We start from the raw sequence: 18867 nt of genomic DNA, 5'->3' as shown, positions 1-18867 counted from the left end.
TCTAACTCAACTCCTGCTTGTAAATCACAGGTAAGTGACTAGGTAAGTAACTTCATTGTAGAGGTGAAACAATGACTTGTGGAAGACTGACATACAATACTTACTGGGATCAGTATAGTTTAGTATCTTCATCAATGACATAGACAGTGAGATCAAGTGCACCATCTGCAAGTTTGCAGACAACACCAAGCTGAGTGGTGACGTTGACACGCCTGAGGGATGACATGCCATTCCAAGGGAGCTGAACAAGCTTGAGAAGTGAATCTCATGATGTTCAACAACGCCAAAGTGCAAGGTCCTGCAGCTGGGTCAGGGCAACCCCTAGTATCAATACCAGCTGGGGGATGAAGAGATTAAGAGCAGCCCTGTGAAGAAGGACTTGGAGGTACTGGTGGATGGAAAAACTGGACTAGAGAAAAGAAGGCTCTGGGGAGATTTTATTGTGGCCTTTCCATACTTGAAGGGGGCTTGTAAGAAAGATGAGGGCAGATTTTTAGTAGGGCCTGAGCAAACAGGACAAGGAAAGAGGGTAGATTCAATACAGATTCAATTCAATATAAGGAAGACATTTTTGGGGATAAAAAAATTGTGGTGAAACAATGGAATAAGTTTCCCAGAGAGGCTGTAAATGCCCCATCCTGGGAAAGAAGGGACTCTGAGCAATCTAGTTGGAGAGGTCCCTTCTCATTGTAGGGGGGGGGTGGTTTACAGAACTTTTTAAGGTCCCTTCCAACCTAAAACATTTTATGACTAAGAGCGAGGACAATGACATGTACTCGTCTTTCAGAAGACACTACATTTTAAGGCAGAATGGTTTACATACATTATAGTAAGTTCTTATCTCACAAAAAAAAAAAAAATTACTAAATTTCTCTGTCGGATAGATTCAACTAAGATTATTAAACCATTGAGTTGTTTAATAAAACAATTCTGAAATTCATAGACCATGAAGGGGGACAGGAAAGAAGAAAGCATTGTTGTTGGAAGGATTTGAAAACAGCTATCAGCATCCTCAGTAGTGACCACGTAACCGGTACAGTCAAGGAAAGGAGAGCACAAGAAGAAGCGTGGTCACTGACTAAAAGTTTGCAACAATTAGCACTAAAAGAAAGAAGTGGTTTAGAGTGTAATGTTATGGTAGCAACTTTTACTAATACAGGCAAGCATCACCATGCTACACATGAACAGAAAATTTTCAGTAAGTGAACAGAAAGAGGTGAGTGGCTGGAGAGTAGTTTATTTAAGATGACCAAAAAGCAACAGATTTTATCTAAAGAAAAAAAAATGCTATGCGAGTGTCTACTAGGAAAACTGAAGGGATAAAGTCTACAGCCACAGAAAATAACACCTACATGAGAAATTATCTGAAGCTTGTTTCACATGTTAGGCAAATTCCACGTGTTCTTTTATCCTTGGCCACGATGCTGACCTTCTATTGTAATGACAAAAAATTTCTTTTGAAAAATAAAATCAAAAATTACTTTTTTGCAAATTTTTCATAGCACTTCATTCTGTCTTCATGACAAAACGAACAGCTACATACTGCAAAATTGAAGAAATTATCTTCTTCGCACAGAATGGTTATTAAGGCAAGTGGAAAACTGAGTCATTCATGCGTGTTTTTTACAATACACTTTTTCCCCCAGAGGTAACAAATGAATCTTGAGGGGTTCATTAGCTTAGTTCTGATTTTAATTTACAGGACAATAACCTGGAGGAAGGGAAGAGAAGCTGAATCAAATAAATAATGAAAGAATTGCTCCTGACATTCATCTAGGAGACATTTCCTAAATGGACCTCCTAATGTTACTGTTCTCCATGTCAGTAAGATAGTACCCACATAACAGATTCCAGGCCCACAATAAGATTGAAAAAAAATAAGGAAAGCAAATACCCTACTTGTGCATTTCAGTGTTGCACTACTCACCTGCTTCTTTTCCATTCCAGCTCTCCTGATATTCCTCCCTTCCAAGCCTGCTGCAGCATGTTGGCTAGCTAGAGTCACAACAGTTTTTATGCTGGAGAGTTCCTTAGGCAGCTGAGATGTCACTGGAAAAAAACAATTTTAATAGTAACAATTCCTTTTAAAGCCATATACAGGGATATTTGTCAAGTACTTTTCAGAATAACACTGATTTTGTAGTACAAGTACTCTAAATGCAGATCTGATACACTAAGTCAGAAAATGCAAATACTGACAACTGAACCAGTTAGCCTGCTTTCTTTTTGTCAGTGAAGTTAAAGAGACATTTCTACAGCACTATTAATTTTATCCTAAAAGAGTTGTCTAAAGAAGGTCAGATTGATCATTCCCTTCATAAAAAGGGTCTGTTTACTACTGCAGCTCACATCCAGTATTAGATTTATTGACTTGTTACACAGGATCCTACCCCATAGGAAATCAATATCCAATTTCCCATAGCCATATAGGCTTTTACCATTGCTTGTACAGACAGCATGCAGGACTTTCAGTTCTAGAAACTGAAGCAGGGAAGACTTCACCTTATTTTAGAACCTGAGTTTCATATAGTTAGGCATGTATTATTAAACAGCTCTAGTATTCTGCTTAGCAGAAGACAGAATTGCACTTTCTGCCCAACACCCATGGCATTGTAGGTATACATTCTGAACACTAAACAGCATCTTTTATTTGCTGCCTACAGATTTTAATTATTAATCAAGAAATAAACCATCTTTAGTTCCTCAGACCTTTCTGGAAGCTCTTCTCATACATGCAGCATTTAAACCTTTCCCCACTTTTCCTAAGCACTGCTTGAAAGTAGGAGTCAGTGAGTTCAAAGGCTCATTCAACTTTTCATCAGCTCCCTCTGTTAACAGAAACAGCCTCCCCTTCAGTCACTTTTTCTCCAGACCAAGTGAGAGTACTGAAAGTTTGACCTGTGCTCTGAACAGCCCTCAGATTAAGTCTCTCCATGAGGGGAGCTGAGTGTGGGCATCACTTGGTTACTGTCCCTTCAGTAGCTGAAGCTTTACACTTTGAAGGAGAGACAATAACAAGAGCAAACTTCTCCGTAAGAAAGTGTACACTACACACACCAGGCATGGACATTGATCCCAGTCCTGCAGTTTTGGCCGAGTCTGTGGTAGCTGTGTATAAGGCAAAGGAGAAGCGGAAGGAAGGGAAGGACAAAGGCCAGTATGAATTCTGCTGCTCTCCTGTCACTTACTGTTAACTATTGCAGATATGAAGGTGCAACAACAAGCCCTGTGCAGTTACAGCCCAGTGCAACTTAAACCAAGTCTAATACAGCCCCATCCCAGAGGAACAAAAGTCTGGTCTGGAACAGGCATTGCTTGGCTAGGGATAAGACTTCCTTTTCTTTCATTGCTTTCACCCCCCCTTGATACCAGCTGCCCATAGGACCCACTGTCCCATGCTGGCTGTGCACTGGTCACAGAAACATTGGGCCCAGCTTTCCTGTCACAACAGCAGTGCACTCGTCTCCCTAATGCTAATGCAAGCTCTGCCTGTGAAGGCCAGCACAGGCTGCTGCCCAGCACATGCAAGCTGCCATAGCCAGAGCCCGACAGTGGGACACGGGGAACACCGCACGCCTCACACCAATGCCCCACACCGAGTTATCTCCGAAGTCCCTGCGTGAGGCCATCCCCTACGGGAAGGCTCCGTCGCGGCCGGTCTGACCTGCCGTGGTCCCCGGGGCGCTGGTGAGCCGGTTCGCGCGGCGGGAGCCGGCAGCGCCTCCAGCGTGCCGCTGCTGCCATCTTGTGACAAGGGGGCTGCTGGCAGCGGAAGCCCGGGCCGCCAGCTTTCTCCTCATGGCGTTCTTAAACCCGGAGTACGTGGTCCCTTTGGCCACTGGGTCCTGCACAAGCGGAAGGAGACGAAACACAGAAATTTGTCATGACTTAATATCATTCCGTCCCTTCACGCTGTGTCAGGTTTTCCTTTACCGCGGCAGGTGGGCTCTGGTCACCACAGAGCACAAGCCATAGAAATGGATGCTGGCACTCCATCACCTAGATGGAGAAAACCAGAAAGAAATACATGTTTCTGGATTAATAAGTACCCTGAATCAACTCGAACACAGAAAACCTGTGGCAGAGAAAAAAAAAAAAATCAATGACTGAATTTGTGTTACTTACACAGCAGGCTACAGCACTGGCCTGTGAAAGACCCAAGGCCTCTTCAGACATTTAGCATAGGCTCATAGACCTGGTCTTTGCTGAGAAACGGGCAATTGGGCAAACCCACATGTTGGCTGTCTGGAACCAGACTGGTTTTCTGATCCTCACCCAAAGGAGGACTTCAGTCTCTCCTGATTTCTGAATCTTACCTCCACTGTGACTTGATCATGTTACTGTTTTTAATGTTATCTGATAGGTTTTAATACATTAAGGCATACTAAATAAATATTAAATGACAGATTTAAATACCATAAACTCACAGAAAGGTTAGGGTTGGAAAGGACCTTAAAATCATCTGGTTCCAGCCCCCTGCTGGGGAGGCAGGGACATCACACACTAGAGCAGGTTGCTCAAAGCCTTGAACACTGCCAGGGATGGGGCAGCCACAGCTTCTCTCGGCAACCTGTGCCAGTGCTTCAGCACCCTCACAGGGAAGAACTTCTTCCTTATACTTAACCTGAACTTCCCTGTTTAAGTTTTAACCAGTTACCCCTTGTCCTATCACTACAGTCCCTAATGAAGAGTCCCTCCCCCGCATCCCTATAGGCGCCCTTCAGATACTGGAAGGCTGCTATGAGGTCTCCACGCAGCCTTCTCTTCTCCAGGCTGAACAGCCCCAACTTTCTCAGCCTGTCTTCATACGGGAGGTGCTTCAGGCCCTGATCATCCTCGTGGCCCTCCTCTGGACTTGTTCCAACAGTTCCATGTCCTTTGTTGAGGACACCAGAACTGCACACAATACTCCAGGTGAGGTCTCACAAGAGCAGAGTAAAGGGGCAGGATCACCTCCTTTGACCTGCTGGTCACACTCCTTTTGATGCAGCCCAGGATACAGTTGGCTTTCTGGGCTGCGAGCGCACGCTGAAGCTGGCTCATGTTCAGTTTCTCATTGACCAACACCCTCAAGTCCTTCTCCACAGGGCTGCTCTGAATCTCTTCTCCACCCAGCCTGTAGTTGTGGATTGTCCCGATTTGTGTGTAGTACCTTGCACTTGGCTTGGTTGAACTACATGAGGTTTGCATGGGCCCACTTTTCAAGCATGTCCAGGTCCCTCTGGAGACCATGGTCCCTCTGGAATCCCTCCCTTCTTACTTTCAAATTTATTCATAGAGCAATTTGTGTCAGAGAAATATAAAACATAATAAACATATAAAACATAAGAATATATAAAAATTTGAAATTTAAGAAGCTAGGTAATATTGAACACAATATTTTGGTTTTTTTAGACAGTTCTAAAGCAATGTTTTAGGTGAAAATAACTACAGTAAGGAAGCATGGTAAGTATAATAGGCTTCATTATTAGGTAGTATTAGGATCATTGTTAGGTACTCCAATAAGTATTTATAATAGATAAAGTCCTTTTTAACCACTGAAATAATATTAGATGGCAATTACAAGCTGTTGAGACAGACACCAGAATCTTGCATGGGTTTTCTGAAATTAAACACATTCAAACTTGCTTTTCAAGTCAGCATGCAAGGAAGACAAAACAAAATCTTGAAAGCTGAGAGGAAGAAAGGAAATAGCAAATGAACAGAAAGAAAACGGGAAGAACTGAGTAAGGGAAGACATGAAGACAGAATATTTTTTTTCCCATAACTTGTTTGTTGTAACCACTACATGTTGATCTACCATCAGAAACTAAGGTCAACAGGCAAACATCTTTAACATGTACAATAAATGAAGACAGACAGAACACCAGACTTGGCTCTGAAGTTCAGAGTGTCTTTCACAATTGCATCAGCAGAACACCACTGGAGCTGTCTAGCTTATCATTGAAATTCTCAGCTAACTTATGCTTCTCTCGTGCAGACCTTCAGTCTTTTCATCTCAGCACAGCTAGTTGCCACTTATCCAGAACCAATAAGAAAAGCAACCTGTGTTCCATCATCACTCACACACACACCCTCCATTCAAAACCAAACAAACAGAAAACATCTTACTATCTTCTTATGCCAGCACATCAGCAAGGAGGTTTTCTTTGCTTGATGTACTGTAGAAAAGCTTTACAGGTGGTCCCCAAGCTCCTTGTCCAGGTCTCTCTGATAGCTGCTGAACCGCTCTGCCAGGGACACCCAAGGGGCCCAGGGGTTGCACTGGAGCTGAACTACAAACCAAGAGGTACCAGCAACTCTCAAGACAGCGTGTGGCAGACCAACATCAGTTTCCCACACAGATCAGTTAAACAGAGCACTCAGCATCCTTAGGTGATAGGAATACACTTATCTTTCATTTTGGCTTTGGATTTTATTTTTCTGCCCAGAGAGATTTCTGTTCTTTCCCCAGGAGCTCTGAAGCCCAGCAGAGGCACTGTGATACGAACCAGCTGCTGCTGCAACACAAGCAGCTTGCTCTTCCCAATCCAAACTGCGAGTTTCATATTTCAGCTCCTCCTTCGCATTCCAGGCCTGCCCAGGCTCCTCTCCAAAGATTCTGAAAATGGAGCCTCTCGCAACTACTTATCCTCTGAAATACTCAGTGCCCAAAGCCAGAGTCTTTGTTGTCTTTCTGTCAATGGTTTTGTGTACCGCCATTCTCTGCCTGCTGCAATTCAGATTTTTTAAAGCTAAAACCAAAGATTTTTATTCTTTCGAAGTCAAGGATTCACGAGGAAGGATCATTTCCTTGGAGAAGTACAGAGGGAAAGTAAGTTACGACTTTATTACATCTTCTTCTTGAATCTTTACTGAAAACGGGTATCCATTTGTAGGTAAACAAAAGTTTGGTCATGGGAAGTTTCAGCAAAGATTTGTGCTAAATTCCTGTTCTTCAAACAGTTACCTGGTAAGAATTTTTTTTGTTTTTTGTTTAGGACTGCTCCAGGAATTAAGCATTAGATGTAATAAGTCAAGAAAAATGGGGGAGTGGAGTGGTGTATTCTTTATTACAACTCAGTATAGCCTAACAATACAATTTGTGCGTTTTAACCTTGGTTAAGAATAGTAGCATGTTGTATCGAATTCTGAAAATTTATCTAGTAAATATGATTCTAGTGCCTGCCTTAAATATCTGCTTTTTTACATGCTTATATTAAAACAAAGCTGTAGGTTGAAGTTTTTATTGAATTTTTTAAAAAAAATCTATCATCCTTACCAGTTTACTGAAATTACGATCAGACATACTGATACAGCTTTCTGGCAGGAACGATTATGTTAGTGGGAGATGCCATTTTAAAACTTAATTGTATCTCTACACAATCTCTAGGATTTTTTCTTACTCTTGTAACTTTATTTCTCTAAAGGCAACTTTGGTTGTAAACGTGGCCAGTTACTGCCAGCACACAGACAAAAATTACATCGCACTGCAAGAACTACACAGAGAGTTTGGCCCCTCCCACTTCACGGTGCTGGCTTTTCCCTGCAACCAGTTCGGAGAATCAGAGCCTAGTTCAAGCCAGGAAATAGAGTCTTTTGCCAAAGGAAACTACGGAGTAACTTTCCCTGTTTTCCACAAAATCAAGATCCTAGGATCAGAAGCAGAGCCCGCGTTTAAATTTCTAATAGGTAACTGTTTTCTTTTATATATCAAGCATCCTGTAACCATGGTGTTCTCAAAAAAATTGTAGTCTGAGTTTGTTTGTTGGGAAACATCGTAGTCCACATAGTCAATGGAGAGAAACAGGCACTCACCATACAGTTCATCTATTTTCAATGTGGGTATCAAAAATACTGTCAGATGACTTGCACCCTGAAAGCATCCATTTCTCCTCACTGGTTATAAAAACAAGTTACTGTGTCCAACCCAGCTAGAAACATACATTTTGTGGATGTATAAACTTGAGAGCAAAGAGTCCCATCTACAAAATCCCATTTCAAATTGTATAACTTTTGTTATAAAACAACTTTTTTATGGAGAAAAATCTAATTATGTAGGTCATAAAATTACAGAAAGATTTTTCATAAGCACATCCACATTAAAAAAACTCCTTTTCTAGCAGAGTAATATGTCTACCTTTATGTAAACTGTATTGTAAAGCATATATACATTAGTTATATATAATCACTGATTTGCGAATTTCAGGACCCAAAAAACTCACTTGCACAAGTAATCCTGTTAACAGTAAATTCAGTCACTCAGAGCCACATATTCTCACAAGCAAAATGAAACTCTCTTTAGTTGACCAAAGAGCTCATAGTCTCAAAGTCAACTTGAAAATCCTCTCTGAATTCTCCTAAGCTTTGGCCAGGTCTTTGAACCATACTAAATACTGACATACGAAATAAAGGATAATGAGAACATAATCCTTCTCTATCACGTCATTTTAAAGAGAAAATAAGGTAGAAGGCTCAAGTCCATATTCCATCTCCCTGCCCCAAGACAGGATCACAGTTACTCAAATTAGTACTACAGCTGCTTTTCCAGACTATTACAGTAGTCAGATGAGAGATGCTAAAACCTCCCAGTCTATTACAGGTGTTCACAGCTCCTCTTCTCAGAAAGTCATTCCACCATCTAAATGAAATCTTTCTTACACTGCTTAAGTCTATTGCTTCTTGCCATATCCTCTGTGATACCTGGCATGTACGTGAAAAATAGTATCATTCAGGAGTCATTTAAGCAGTCACCGTTGTCACTGTAACTGTTTCTTCCTGCCTCCCCTTAGGCATGTCACCAAAGACCTCAGGTAAGGTGTCGTTGCTCTTGAATAGCCTGATGTCCAGTGGAATTATTGAATGCATGTTGGAGGTGCCTTTCTGTTCATTATAGAGGAGACTAAAGCACATAGGTACCAGCTGTGTGGGATGCATCTGGATTCTAACTACCAATCAGTATCAGACATTAACACTTAAGAAACAGAACAGCCATATGCACTCGGTTCTTGCTTGACATGCTGTTCACCCACAAGGAGGAGGAAGATCCTCTGGTACTTAAATATTTTGTAAAAAAGGCCTATCTTTTTCTGCATTTCTCTGCTTCACATGAAATTATTGTTCATCTTCAGTTAAAGAACCACCTGTTTTCTTCATGTAGCCATCTTGACAGTCAGAAGAGAGTCTCTGTGGTGCAACTGGTCAGCGCATTCGGCTGTTAACCGAAAGGCTGGTGGTTCAAGCCCACCCAGGGGTGGGTTCTGCTTTCCCTGCCCATGGCAGCGGGGTGGAACTAGGTGACTTTTAGTGTCCTTTCCAACCCAAACCATTCTATGAGCCTAAGATTGAGCATTTTCATGCTACACCCCCTTGTGACAGTGACTGCTAGCTGCTATTTGTTCACCACTGTCAGATAGTCCAGTGCAAAAAGAATCCCCTGGCAGCATAAATCCCAGGGCTTTTACACAACTGCTTCTTGTTTCTGTCATAGCAGTAAGTCATTTTGTTGGGTAAAGTTTGTGGCCTCACCTTTCCTCAAATAATGTCCAGCTTCCTACATGTCTGTACTTTGTATATTCATATGAGTTGATGAACAATGAAGACTATACAGAGACTGGGTTGCTTCAAACTGATACAACAACTCAGTAAAGATATAATTACTAGCTGGGCCAAAGCCTCCAAGACATGAGCTTTACTATACCCATTTGCTTGCCATGATGTTCCCTTACAGTCATAACTACATTACAAATGTAGTACAATGGGAAAATTCAACCCATTGATTCCAAGAATCAGTGTAGGATTCAGTATTGTTACCCACTGGACACATTTCCCCATCAAAATCTCCTGGAGTTTTCTCCTAGTTTTTCTCTCAGAGAGATTTCCCTCCAAACCTGTAAGACCCTCCAAAGACAAAGCCTCTTCTAGGAGCCACGCAGTTTATGGATAGCCCCTTGATCTCAGAAATTATCTTTCTTGGTATTCATCCTAGCAAAGATACTGGTAAAGTTTTGCCTAATGGGATTTAAGGAGTCAAGCCATCACCAGAGTGACTTCCTGCTCCCATTTAATTTCCCCTAAACCAGCATAAAACTGGGGATTCCCAAAATGAGCATTCAGACCTCTTACTATCCTCCCTAGGAAACAGAGCATAGTAGAAGTAGGAGCTCTTTATCAATTTCACAATGAGGGGAGAGCATAATTTGCTTCCCACTTTTCAGATCGTTAACACCAACCACTAAACCCATGCCCAGACTACTATCAGAGAACAAGGTGGGATTACTTCAACATAGCTTTAGAATCACTGAGAGCAATGAAACAATTACAAGTGTAAGTCACTAAAATGATCTGATGCCATTCTTACAGATTCTTCAAAGAAAGAGCCTCGATGGAATTTCTGGAAATACCTTGTCAGCCCTGAAGGTAAAGTTGTGAAATTCTGGAGACCTGAAGAGCCTATAGAAAATATCAAGCCAGAAGTAGCATCATTAGTTAGACAGATTATCGTGAAAAAAAGAGAAGACCTATGAAAAAGCCATTTATGCGGTAAATCCATTCAACAACAGGGGTACACAGCCTTACTACATTCCTGGAAAACGCTGCTAGAAGCTAAAGCATCAGGTGATTTTACTTCGCTTTGATGATAGTATTTTCAGCTATACTATGTCTATTAATGTTGGACTGGTTCATGTAATGGCCTTGAGAACCATGGGAGTCTACCGAGAATAGCAAGACACTCAGTACCTTGCAGGGATGGACCTTGAAATTGCATAAAGTTTTGAATGTTTCTTTACATTACTGACAGTAGCTAATTAAAGTCACCAAGAGCAGGGAGATAGCTAAAAAGAAGAGGAATTGTTGATGAATTACTCAGTATTTGCACAGAAGAGTTTTGTTTCTCATCTAGCAGGAACAAATAGATTTTGATATTCCATTAACACATAAATGCCCTGACTGAAACACATGGGGCCAGATCCATCACATCAGGGTTTTTAGAAACAAATGCAACTGAAGATACTAGCTTTGCAGTATCTTCTCAGGAAAGATGAGTGAATTGTAAAGCTGTCAACTTAGTTGTAAAAAGGTGTACATAGAAAATAAAATTATGAAAAGAAAAAGGAAAAATTGCAAAAATATTTCCTTGCCTGCTTTGTATTTTGATTAATTTTACATTTCACCTTTACAGCAGCACCTTTAACCTCTTTAGGCTTCTGCATTCATTTGCACTGCAGTAGAGCAGCTTGGCTATGAGCTGGATCCCCAGCCTCCTGACCTGGATGAAAGCAGGGCCTGTGTGAATACATACAAATGGGTGCTCACAGGAAGATTCAACGGGTAACAATCATCAACAGTCAGACATCCTTCTATCTTGCATCTCTGGAATGAACCAGTCCTTCAGTAAAGGTAGAAGAAGGGGCTGAAAGTTCATGCCTTAAGCCCCACTCTTCTCAACTTGTAGTCTCCCCAGTCCTGCATGTAACCGCAAACCCATTTCCAGCTCTGTTCCACTGTTCTATTTCAAACTGCCAAGTGCTTTGATTTATCTTTTGATGAATACAGACAGAAAATTGAAATAAGGAACTTCATTCCAGCTGTCCAGGTCTTAAAGGAAGCCTGAGAGAAAATAAATGAGAGAAACAGCATCTCAAAGGGGTTTTTCTATATGAAAAAGGACTGGAAACATTAACACTGTTCTCTTGAAAATCTAAGTGACTGAAAATACCCAAAGTGCTTCAAAACATTTTCCAATAAAGATAGCCACATAACTGAATTTAAAAGGTGAGAAATTCAGAAGCAATTTTAAAAAGGGGATTTTCTCATTCATCTGTGAAATTCATGGAGAATTTCACAGGAAGCCTCTGAAGGATAAGGACATAAACAGTTTAAAAAGAATGAGTAATGATACTGATGTGGAGGATTAAACAGTCACCCTCCGTAAGATAAGCATCATTTTGGAAGGAAGGTCAAACCTTATGCATGACAATTTTATCCACTCTAACTTTCAGAGATCAGCGGAGGCCTACATAAGGGTCTAGTTAGTCCAACTGTGCCTATTGCTGGTGGTTTAGACCAACCTCTGAACTGTTTGCTCACAGGTTTCTACACCCAATCGGTCAAAACAGCTCCTGCTTTTACACTGAGGTTCTGTGTTTCACTCCTGTTTTCTTGTGCATGTATAGTTCCAGCCTTGGGAACATGAAGTGGAAGGTGTCAGGTGATTTTTGTCACATGTCCCTGCTGCTTTGATGGAGTAGGAAGGAAACAGAGATGTGGATTCTCTCCCCTCACTGGCAGCAGTCTGTATCCCATAGAACTAAGTGGCAGGACACCATGTTGTTCCCGTAAGTGGTGGATGATATCTTTACTTGAAAAAATGTATGTGACTAAAACATGCACATCCATTCATGTGCACTACTATATCTCCCTGTTTTTTGTATCACTGAGTAAAAAAGGGTAGTTATAAAGAAATGTTGGGTGCTGTTAGTGGAACACCTGAAAAATAATATATTTTAGTCCTGTTATTGCCTGAGCGTATTACTCAACATACAGGAAATTTCACCCAAGTTCTTGAAATACCCTATTGAGAGATAAACTGTGCAGTATCATTTTCTCATTTGGAAGGGATCAGGAAGGAAGGGAGTGTGCACACCTTGCTTGCAATTCACTCACTGAGGCTCACATCCTATTTTTCACAGGGCATGCTGTAATGTCAAATAACTCAGTGCCAGCATTGAGATCAAATATCTTTCCTGATATTCAGAAATAGCATGGGATATTAGCAAAAGAGCGGACATGATTATTTAACTCCCTGCTTCCTGAACTACTTTTACTTTAGATTTCTAGAAAAGGAAGGTTTTGCCTGAGGAAACAGTCACTAAATGTCTTATTTTACTGTTTGATCAAAATCCACTACAACCATCTTCTGTAGAAATTTGAATATAGGTACCATTCAGTCTTGAATCTACACAGAGTTTAAGTTTTTCAGTTTTTCAAACTGTAAGCTCAGTACGTTTGTATTACTTATTCTTCATGAGACGTACCAGCTTTTCCAATGTAATATTTAGGGCAGATCACTGATAAACTTGTCACTTCTTCCTTAAAATGAAGTTAACAGTTAAAAAAGGGTAAAAATAAAACAGGCATCTTTGCCAGCCAAATCTACACAGACTTGGAAAGGGGAATAAATAAAATGAAAGAACACCGTTATACAAGCACACATTTATCTATAGTTGAAAGTCAACAAAGTAATACGAATACATGTTTTTATAATGTCCATTTACAATTTATGTAGGGTGTATCTTATAAAAAATACTAAACTACAAACACTATAAACAAATTAAAACCTGTTTATTAGATTCTTAAATAATCTCACCAATTTAAGATTAAACTGCCCAAACCTGAAACTCTTACTTAATACTTACATAATTTATTAACTTCTTCAGAAGCCAGTCGGATTAGGTGTACAGGTACATCAAATACAGTTACAGTTACTTTTTTACCCTTGTTCACTCAGTTTGTATAACCTAGAAGAGCTCCTTTCAGTCAGGGGAATTAGGCAGGCACTGGGCCCAATACTACCTTTAAGGATCAGATGATATATTTCTCAAACCAGTGTATTTATTGTAACAGTATTTATGATAACATTCTTGTCTCAACAGTGATGTGGTAATGTGGCAGTGTAATCAGTTGCTGGTGTATGTAGAACAGCTACTAAGTACACTGCCTAACCACCACGCACAGCAGCAGGATCACCCCAGTTCTTTGGACCATCACAAACAGTGATGCTATTTCTCTTCCTATGACACCTGCACTTTGGAAGGCACATATGGCAGCACCCAGATACAGCAAGTAATAACAAGTTTCTTTTTAATTTTTCAAACTGCCTGAAGTGCTGGGATGAGGATAGAAGTAACACTCAGTTACCTGTGGCAGCATGACAGAAGCTTGCAGTGTAACATCAGTCAAAGGATCAGTGTATTTATATCCCTTATCCTTCCAAGGTATAATATTATGTCCTATTCAGATTGTGTCTCCTGGTTGGTGAGACTATGTGCATGTCTGTTTACAAATGTATTGCTGTTCACAAATTAAGTTATTCTGAGAAGCAAGAGGAGAAGAAAAACTCTAAAAGGTGACTTGTATTTTTTTCTTTAATATAGAATGGAAAGGTAATTATTTTTCAGATATAGCATTCAGGAAGTTATTTTAAGCCTTTCCAGCATCTATTTACTCAGTAAACCAAACTTTAAAACTCTTGTGACTTTTTAACTGTTCTTCTTTTGCTTCAAGAAAATTTCTATAGCTTAAAATTGTTTCAAATGTTTGAATTATTTATCTGTTTCAGGGACTTACAAACTTCCGTTACCTTGGTAGCTAAAAGCAGATGAAAATCAGAAACTAAATCAACTAGAAATTCTCACAATTCTTTGGATGATAGTGGATAACAGAAACACAAGATACCACTATAATACCAAAAATAAGTCTGACAGTCAAAAAATCAGGTGGACCCAAAAGATTCCTAATGCAGAAGTAGTAGCTCTCCATTGCAATGATCAAGGTATGTGGAAAAGGATAGCAACTGCATGTTAGCTGATGTCAGAATTTTAACCAGCTAACATACACTGCCATCCCATCACACACAAACACACCACCTGCATTCCCAGAAATTAGACCCCTACCACATTCCAAAGTGATTGGCTGTTCCTTTAAACAGTGATGAGCTGGCTCTGCAGCTGGTGACAGTGCAGCAGTGACTGCTCCATTCAGATACAGCAGCCAGCTAGCAACACATTGCCTACCAGACACAGAATCCCTGCAGAGCAAGATGTGTCATGAAGTAACATGCCTGGAAACATCTCTTATTTTCTACCTAAATTCAGCATTGCTCACTGTTTTGAAGCTGACGTTTCACATATATGCACAAGTTCAAGCAGTAAATATTGTCATGAAATATATTGCACAGATAAGTTTCTGATTCAAAAAACAGAAGTAATACTTAAAACCTATGTGCAGTATGACTAGAATCAGATCCCAGACTATCCAAAAAGAACTGAATAGCATTGCAAAGAGTTTCCTGCCTCGGTTTTACGAGCACCAATATAGCATGTTATCTCCACAAGTTAATTAGTATCACATATACTTAACTTCCGTCCTTTCTCTCTTGGGCATCCATAGAATCATAGAATAATTAGGGTTGGAAAGGACCTTAAGATCAACTAGTTCCAACCCCCCTGCCATGGACAGGGACACCTTATGCTAAATCGTATCACCCAAGGCCTCGTCCAACCTGGTCTTGAACACTGCCAGGGATGGAGCATTCACAACCTCCCTGGGCAACCCATTCCAGTGCCTCACCACCCTCACAGGAAAGAATTTCCTTCTTATATCCAATCTAAACTTCCCTGTTTAAGTTTTAACCCATTATCACTTGTCCTTGTCACTACAGTCCCTAATGAAGAGTCCCTCCCCAGCATCCTTATAGGCCCCCTTCAGATACAGAAAGGCTGCTATGAGGTCTCCACGCAGCCTTCTCTTCTCCAGGCTGAACAGCCCCAACTTCCTCAGCCTGTCTTCATACAGGAGGTGCTCCAGTCCCCTGATCATCCTTGTGGCCCTTCTCTGGACTTGTTCCAACAGTTCCATGTCCTTTTTACATTGAGGACATCAGAACTGCACACAATACTCCAGGTGAGGTCTCATGAGAGCAGAGTAGAGGGGCAGGATCACCTCCTTCGACCTGCTGGTCACGCTCCTTTTGATGCAGCCCAGGATATGGTTGGCTTTCTGGGCTGCGAGCGCACACTGCCGGCTCATGTTCATTTTCTCATCAACCAACACCCCCAAGTCCTTCTCCGCAAGGCTGCTCTGAATCTCTTCTCTGCCCAACCTGTAGCTGTGCCTGGGATTGCTTCCCAGGTCCAGGTGTAGGACCTTGCACTTGGCATGGTTAAACTTCATGAGGTTGGCATCAGCCCACCTCACAAGCGTGTCAAGGTCCCTCTGGATGGCATTCCTTCCCTCCAGCCTGTCAACCGAACCACACAGCTTGGTGTCATCAGCAAACTTGCTGAGGGCGCACTCAATCCCACTGTCCATGTCAGCGACAAAGATGTTAAACAAGACCGGTCCCAACACCGATCCCTGAGGGACGCCACTCATTACTGGTCTCCAGCCGGACATTGAGCCATTGGACCACAACTGTTTGTGTGCGGCCATCTAACCAGTTCTTTATCCACAAGGTGGTCCATCCATCAAATTGATGTCTCTCCAATTTAGAGACAAAATTTATGGTCACTGTTGAAATTTTAGTCTAGATGAGCCCAAAGTATAGTCACCTTTAGGCTAGTTTGAAATTAGAATTATCATTGGTTACTCTGTAGAGCAACTTAACATCAGGTGATCAGCCACACTACCTCCATTTACAGCCACATAACGGAAAGTGCATAAAGATCCCAAGATTCAAGCTTACAGATTTAGGATGAATAGAGGCAAAATTTTACCTACAACATCCATTTTGATGGAAAGCCCTTTGAAGTCATGCTGGAAAGCAGCCACCGAGTTATACACTCTATATGAAAATGAATACCAAATTCAAAGCTTTCCCTTGCTTCTTCAAAGCTGGACTTAAATCACTCAACATAAATCTCAACTCAATATGAAACAGAACACTGGAAAATTTACTTGCCTGAATGCTGTTGTTAGCAGCCACATAAAAGCACTGGCTAATTGAGTTCTGCTTGTTCCATAGCAAGAGGAGGCCACCTCTGAGTTTTCCACGATGCTTTTGTATGAAACAATATGGAGCGCAGCTAGCAGCTGTTGACACTTCAGACACAACAGCCAGCTAGCGCACTGCCAGACTGTTACATCCTCTTGAGTTTTGGTCATTAGTCCTCCCTTACCATCCCCCTCCAAATTTTCTTCTCCTAGGACCCAGGCATTGCTCAGTTTAACAACACAGCTTTTCCCACGGGGTCACTTACATGAAATATTTATGTAGAAGTGACACTCGCAGAATGCTGGTGGCTACATTTCTATACGCTGGTCACATCTGAGAGCATACTACTCATTGCCTGCTACAGTATTTTCAGCATGGTCAATCCCTTCTATGCCTTCACCTGGCATTCCACCAGCTTGTGTACTGCTGTCTCACCAGGTTTTGTGATCTCTGTCAACTCCGTAAGGCACAAGCTGCCTATATTTTGCCTCTTTTTACTGTCAAGCATGTTGTTGGTGATTTATAGGCTTTCCACCTATGTTCCTACTGGTTATGCAAGAATGTTTTCTGTACCTTTTGTATTTACCACCCTCTAAATGTGGACGAATCAGCGTGCACTGCCAATAAAAAGACAGGTATGTAAATCCATACAACCCCTTCAATCATTTCGGTTTGAACAGCAAGCAGTCCCTCTAGTGTCAAAGGAGAGAAGCCCACACAGGTGTTTTGAATTTCTCCTCTCAACAGATGACACTTTACCATAACTTGTGTTTTCCTGACATTTCAGGTGGTACATTTAAGGAAGTGTGAGAATGATTAATAGAAAAGGAAAAAAATACTATAATCTTGGTGGTTTGGTTTTTAAGATCACTTGTTTTCAACAGTTTCCACCTCTCCCTCCCCCAGAAATGTAAAGAGAGGAGCTCTTCAGCGCAGCGCATACAAACTGTGAATGCTTGTGCTTGCCCTTACCTTAGCTGCTTTCTGCAGGCGTTGCTCTCGGCTCCGCTTCAGGTCTTTTCCAAATGTTCTCATCCCTTTCCCCTTGAAAGAAACACAGAGGCGCACCACTTCACAAACGCATGCCTCGCAGCTTCTCCTCCCTTACATCACTCTCCACCCCGCCTAGCTCCTTGCAAGGCTTCGCTGGGAGCCCCATGACAAGCTCCCCGGCCGCCCCCACTCCCCGCACAGGGCACCATTACCAGCAGCGAATCCTCATCCCTCCCGCCTGTCCTCCGGTCCGGTTTCTCCAGCTTCCACTCTACCTCCACCGGGGCCGCCAGAGGCAACCGCCGCTGCCGCCTCAGACGTGATGACCTGACCTCCAAGTGGCTCCCTGCGGACGGAGGGGGGCCCGCCGGGATGTGATCGGGTGGCCAGAGCAGGTGTACGGAAGGCAACCTGTGGGAAAGTCCGCTCGCAGCGCCGCCAGCCCGTGCTGCCAGTGCGGCGGTGCCAGCCCCTCCACCACACACCCCGCACCTCTCCTCTCCGGCCGCCGGTGCTCTTTAAGCAACCTGAGGCGCGCCCGGCGAGGCGGGAACTCGCGGTCAGCGGCGCGACTCGGCCCGGCCCGGCCCGGCCCGGCCCGCCGGCGGGACGGAGCGCGCCCGGGCTGCGCGGCGGCGCCAAGGAGCGGCGGCGGGCGGCGGCAAAGGAGCCCGTCGCGGCGGGTCCCTCAGCCCCTGCGCGGGGGGAGCGGGGCAGTGGCCGGTGCCAAACGGTCCTAGCTCCTCCCGGGCACGGACAGGCCCCTGGACCGGCACCCCAGCGGCTGCTGCCCGCCGCGCCGGGGCGGTGGGTCACCTCCACAGGGCTGCCTCGGCCCCAGCCCGGGGAGCGGAGCGGGGCAGCTTCGGCGCACTCCACGGGCAAAACCCCTCACGTCGGTTGTGTTCTTACGGAGGGTTTTGCGGACGGTGAGGAGCCGGACAAGGGCACCCAGCAGCGGACTCGCAGGGAGGCCTGGGAATCATTGTCTAGCTGCGCTGACTGGGTCCGGCTGTCTGAAAACGGGGCTAGGCAGAGACCTAAAGCAGTGCACCGCATCTCTGCACTCTGTGGTGACGGCCAAAAGGCTTCCAGAAACAAAACCGGGCAGAACCTAACCACCGCCATAAGCAATCACTCAACCTGCGATCGCTTGCTTCAATGTGATGGGCAAAGGCACA

At 42.9% G+C, this 18867-nt stretch overlaps 2 protein-coding genes and 1 non-coding gene across 4 annotated transcripts in view; 2 read left to right on the top strand and 1 right to left on the bottom strand.

Annotated features, from left to right (window-relative positions):
• The window catches only part of CDC20B (cell division cycle 20B), a 34160-nt gene extending 16417 nt beyond the window's left edge, over nucleotides 1-17743 (bottom strand). Inside the window, exons 1-3 of the mRNA XM_062604292.1 lie at nucleotides 17666-17743; nucleotides 3665-3845; nucleotides 1928-2049 (exon numbers count right to left, since the gene is read on the bottom strand). Coding sequence (XP_062460276.1) covers nucleotides 1928-2049; nucleotides 3665-3845; nucleotides 17666-17728 — 366 coding nt within the window. The 5' untranslated portion in view covers nucleotides 17729-17743. The remainder of the gene's footprint in view (nucleotides 1-1927; nucleotides 2050-3664; nucleotides 3846-17665) is intronic.
• On the top strand, nucleotides 6525-11100 carry GPX8 (glutathione peroxidase 8 (putative)). Of its 2 annotated transcripts, XM_062604309.1 has the most exons (3): nucleotides 6537-6814; nucleotides 7410-7671; nucleotides 10342-11100. In XM_062604309.1, the coding sequence occupies exons 1-3, from the start codon at nucleotides 6608-6610 to the stop codon at nucleotides 10503-10505; spliced, it is 633 nt and encodes a 210-aa protein (XP_062460293.1). In that variant the 5' UTR covers nucleotides 6537-6607; the 3' UTR covers nucleotides 10506-11100. The 2 variants fall into 2 exon arrangements, with proteins under 2 accessions (XP_062460294.1, XP_062460293.1); XM_062604310.1 differs by lacking the exon at nucleotides 7410-7671 and having other exon boundaries at nucleotides 6525-6814.
• TRNAN-GUU (transfer RNA asparagine (anticodon GUU)) lies at nucleotides 9162-9235 on the top strand. The gene has a single exon. It is a non-coding gene; the product is annotated as a tRNA-Asn (tRNA).
• Nucleotides 17744-18867: the final 1124 nt, after the last annotated feature.

The sequence above is a fragment of the Pezoporus occidentalis genome, unplaced genomic scaffold (genome assembly GCF_034315485.1).
Source record: "Pezoporus occidentalis ecotype Australia unplaced genomic scaffold, CSIRO_AGI_Poc_V1 ctg85, whole genome shotgun sequence".
Lineage (NCBI taxonomy): Eukaryota > Metazoa > Chordata > Aves > Psittaciformes > Psittacidae > Pezoporus > Pezoporus occidentalis.
This window is presented reverse-complemented; position numbering and strand designations above follow the sequence as displayed.